Here is a 5,033-nt window from a genome sequence, read left to right on the forward strand (position 1 = left end):
TCATAATGTTTAATACTAATTGAACCTTTGTTAAATTTGTTGTTTAGAAGTAGACTTACATTTTTATCAATACGAATGAATGTTGCATATGGTAAAAAAATTTCTAGTTTTTTTTTTCTCAGATGAATCGGTAAAATTTATTGAAACAAGAAAAACCATACAAGAAGTTCAAAAAGAAGCAACAAAAGCTGAATTTATACATCAAATTAATAACACCTAACAAACATAAAAAATAAAAATAAATAAATAAATAAATAAATAAAATCCGCAACAAACTAGGCAACAGCACTACAGCAGCACAGAAATTTACTCAAAGCCAAAATGGCAGCACCACACCATATACAACATCTTAGTCTTTGAAAATAGTCGAGGACACTCCACAATCAAAACAAGAATGCTGTTCAATACAATTTTTTTATTTTTTTGATGAATAAAGAAAGAAAACATATACATATAGTTATACTTTCACAAATTATACACAAATGTCATTATATAGAACTTTTAGCTATTATATCAAAGCCATTACATGCGGTCATACCAATGAAACACTTAACATACTTAAACCACTCTAAAGACAACAAATAATACAATTCAACTAAAACATCACTCTTTTGCGTAGCATAAGTTTGATACAGAAAAGATTACACATAATAACAATCTTGATACAGAAACGATAATGCATTACAGTAATACAATGACAAAGGCAACAATGAATGGGAGAAACAACTACTGATGTTCTGGTTGGTTGAGAAAAGAGCAGTGTCTTGTTTGATTTGGCACTTGAAAATCCTTAAAACATTGGCATTTGAAGCTAAGCCTAAAAGTATTAACAAGAGCAATATAAATAAAAATTTAAATGTAATTTAAAAAAATGCAAAAAAAGAAAAAAGGTCCATAATGGGTGAAAAGGGGAAAAGCAGGCTTACCAACTATGATTCGTAGGCAAGTAAAACTTGAGCGCTCAAACATCTTTCCTGTCCACAATAAACAAACTTGGTAAAAGAATTGTCCAATTATTGCTTCATGCTACTCACTTATTTAAATAGTACCTGTAATTTCCTAAAAGTGGGGTGTGGGCACTTTGGTCCTCCGTCAATCAACTTCGCAGACGCTCTAACAATGTTGAATTACCAAGCTTGTACCAATAGTAGTTTTCTCCATAAAACCAATACCTAAAAATGACAAAGGGAATATCCTTGACTTTCCCAAAATCTGGGCCTTCATCTGGTTGCAGACTAAGAACTAATTTGGTTGGCATTTCATCAAATTGCAGATTTTTTAGGCTTTTCAGACGGTGGATGCCAGAGGGCAACTCCTCCAGCTGTGGGCATTCTCCAATTACAAGCTTTTCAAGAAGAGGTAGGGCACCTTCATCTATTATCAACCTATTCAATCCTCCCAATTTAGTAAGCCCTAGATACTTGAGTTTCTAGAAGCATCCTCCCTCAATATGTAATTGCTCACCTCCGCATCCATCCCAAAGCGTAAGATCCATCAAATTAGGTAGATCTTGAAGGACCTTAAATGGATCTTCTATTAATTTTGACCACATTAAAACAATTCGAACTACACTCTTGAGTTTGGGAATCCATTCTGGCAACTTTTCTAGTCGCCCAAATAGGCCAAGAACTTGTAGGAGGGATGGAGGAGAAGGCAGTGATTGCAAATTAAGAACTTCTTCCTCACTTGCTGCTTTGATTTCCAATGACCGAAGGTGGCTCATTTTCTGTATCGCAATGCACAAATCCATTCCATTCTCTTTCTTCAATTTACAGATCGACAACTTCCTCAATTGTGCCAAACTTCCCAATTCTGATATAAGTGTAGCGCTGCTGCCTGCTGGCTTCAATATAAAAAAGCTTCTGTAAGGACTCTAAATGCCTAATGCCATTTGGCATCTTTAACCCACGCAGAAAATTTATATTGTATTTAATATCGCTGTTATAATTGTACGCCACAAGATATCGTAGCTTACGAAGCCCACTAATCTCCACTAGAAGCTCAGACATAAGAGAATGTTCAAATCTAAGAGCATTCACATCAGCTAATGTATAAGTGTGTATAATAAAAAAAATGCTCAAATTTATACATTTTTATTCAAAAATAGCCCACATCAGTCTGTTTAAACTCTTGCAAAATCTTCTAAAATTATCCACGAGCTACAGTACCCGTGTAAATTTACACGGGCACTGTAGCTTGTGTATTTAATTTTTTAATGGTTTTTTCTCTCTCCTATCTAACGGACTCTCATCTCCTACCTCTCTTCCCCAACCATTACAATATCCAACGCACCAAATCAACTGAAAATTAACCCACACACAAACACAGAAAGAAAGCTCAAATATTTATACAAATCTAGACAGTAATAAGTCCCATAAATCTAACGCAAACACAACTTTTGAAGGCAACCCATTTGAGCTAAACCAAATCCAAAAAGACCCACAAAAACATTCCACTCAAATAACAAATACATTGAAACTAATACCAAATGCAACACAATAAGAACAAAGGTGCAGACACACACACACACACATGGGTCCTCGGATTGGTTGCTGGAGCTCGTGGGTCGGCCGGTGAAGCATGGAGTGTGGATCGGTGCTTATGGAGCGTGGATCGGCCGGTGAAGAAAGGATCTGGGTCGCCAGAGCTTGTGGGTCTCACTTGATCGGAGCTCGTGGGTAGGCCGGTGAAGCGTGGAGCATGGATCGGTGCTTGTGGAGCGTGGATCGGCCGGTGAAGAAAGGTTCTGGGTCGCCGGAGCTCATGGGTATCGCTTGATCGGAGCATGGAGCATGGTGCTTAGAACAATCTGGATCGGCCGGTGAGAGAAGGAAGAAAAGAAAGAAGGAATCAGACGATCTGTATCGGCCAGTGAGAGAAGGAATGAGAGAAAGAAGAAAAGAGAGAGAGAGAGAGAGAGAGTTGATCTGTTCAGAAGAGAGAGAGAGAGAGGGCGCGTATATAGGTGGAGGTGGTTGAGGGAAATAATAAAAAAATTGTGTAGAGTGAATATTTTATTGAAATATCTTGTAAAATAAATGAACTAATGTGGGTGTTTTGTAAAAGTGGTAGTGTAAAATAGAAACATGAGGTTTTTTCGTGTAAAATAGACAGAAAATTTAGATGAACTGATGTTAATGCTCTAATGTCTCTAGGTTGTGCAATTTACCTATGGACTTTGGGAGCATTTGCACTTTTGTTTTTCTTAGGCTTGAATATCTTAGATGGAATAGGTTTCCTGTTTCTTTAGGAATGTAATCTATAGGAGCACCTTCACAATCCATTATTTTCATTAACTTGAAGTTTGCAAAACAAGTAGAGAGAAAAGAATTAGGCACTTCATCTACCCCCAAAATGAGAATAAAACGAGTTTGAGAATTAGTAATACTCTGCAAACGAGTGTTCACATTGTTCTGAATAGAGAGGCGTCGAGCTGCTCTCTCAAAATTTGAGTATTTCGACATTGAGACCAAATCAAAACTCAATTCCTCTGACCTTGAAAGAATTACCTCATGCATCATATCATGAAGTCGACAAGTTCTAATTCTCCTAATAAAATCTTCCTTGTCCACTTGAACCAAGCTTTTGTGAATAAGCTGGTTCAAGTAGGCTTGTGCAACATCTTCCAATGTCATCCCTTCCTTCTTACAAAACCTTCAGCTATCCATAGTCGAGTTAGTCTTGCACAATTAATAGCACAATCCTTTGGAAACATTCCAAAATATAGAAAACATGATTTGAGGTTGTAAGGAAGATCATGATAACTGAATCATAGAATTCTTGTGATACTTTTAAGATGGGAATCAATTTCAAACTCTAAACTAAGACAATCAAGAACTTTGTGCCACTCAGAGACTACCTTGGCTTTTGATTGAAAAAATGCCACCTATAGCCACAATTGCTAGCGGTAATCCTCTGCATCTCTCAACTATGTTATGAGAAAACTCGGTAAAATCAGGAGGACATTGCCCCCCTTCACGTTGGAAGGCCTTCTTGCAAAAGAGCTCCAAGGCATTTTCAAATGGTAGAGATGGTAGCTTGTACATATAATAATCTAGAGATTCATTGTTGGAAGGTGCAACATCCTCATTTCGGGTTGTGATTATTATTCTATTGCCTTTGCCATTACCTGGGAAAGCACATTTTATATGGTCCCAAAATCCTATATCCCATATATCATCAAAAATTACTAAATACCTTTGTTCATATAAATAGGTCTTCAATTCTTCAATTAGTGATGGCACTTTCATTATGTCAATTTCCCTAGGTGGAAACTCCTTCCTTGCCTTGTAGAATTGTTTGATCATATCCCTTAATAGCTCATCCATCTTGTATGATTGAGACACAGTGATCCAAGCACGACAATCAAAGTGTGGTACCACCTTACTATTGTCGTATACTTTCTTGACAAGAGTGGTCTTCCCAAGGCCAACAATGCCGACCACTGAAACCACCATGTGATTAGATGGTCCTTTTATCAACCAGTTTATCAATTCATCTTTATGAGACTCAATGCCCACAACCTCAGCTTCCTCAATGAAGAGGGATGCCATTCGAGGATCATTCCATGTGTCACTTAACACATCATTGCTAGATGAGCCTTGTTCTATGGCATTAAAGCCATATCTTTCACCACTCCTTCTGATGTCTTCGAGTATCTTATTGATACCTTGAATCTCAGAGTCTATCACATGTTGAGCTTTTAGGTTTATGATAATATGAAAAATCTTCGGGAAGAAATATAAGCATTGCCTTCGCTTGTGAGGTTGTTTTGCAAAATGAAGGAGGTATTTATCAATGACATCTTCCATGTGATAAGCTTCTTCCCTCACTTGTTTTACCCATGTCTTTGCTACATTGCTCTTTTCATCCTTCTCAGCCCTTATATCTGCATCCTTGAGAAAAGATTGAATCATTTCCATTTCACGTCTAATGCTTCTAACTTCTTCATGGACACCCTTAAGCAATTTCGCTTCTTGGACTAACAATGGGATCAAATTTTGTATAACTAGGCTTACTGCACTTTCTGCCAT

General features: G+C 37.2%; 1 protein-coding gene and 1 long non-coding RNA gene across 2 annotated transcripts; both read right to left on the reverse strand.

The window, feature by feature from the left end:
- Positions 1 to 536: 536 nt before the first annotated feature.
- On the reverse strand, positions 537 to 1,918 carry LOC136066718 (uncharacterized). Its single transcript, XR_010628213.1, has 3 exons — positions 1,050 to 1,918; positions 927 to 974; positions 537 to 817 (listed from the first exon to the last, which is right to left on the reverse strand). It is a non-coding gene; the product is annotated as an uncharacterized LOC136066718 (long non-coding RNA).
- A 1,930-nt stretch (positions 1,919 to 3,848) lies between these two features.
- LOC112029968 (disease resistance protein RPM1-like) lies at positions 3,849 to 5,033 on the reverse strand. Its single transcript, XM_024062650.1, has one exon. The coding sequence runs from the start codon at positions 5,031 to 5,033 to the stop codon at positions 3,849 to 3,851; it is 1,185 nt and encodes a 394-aa protein (XP_023918418.1).

Source organism: Quercus suber, unplaced genomic scaffold (assembly GCF_002906115.3).
Source record: "Quercus suber isolate HL8 unplaced genomic scaffold, Cork oak 2.0 scaffold_4, whole genome shotgun sequence".
Classification (NCBI taxonomy): domain Eukaryota; kingdom Viridiplantae; phylum Streptophyta; class Magnoliopsida; order Fagales; family Fagaceae; genus Quercus; species Quercus suber.

Excerpts from the sequence above, each read along its gene's own strand:
- LOC112029968 (XM_024062650.1), bottom strand. The coding sequence starts at position 5,033 with ATGGCAGAAAGTGCAGTAAGCCTAGTTATACAAAATTTGATCCCATTG.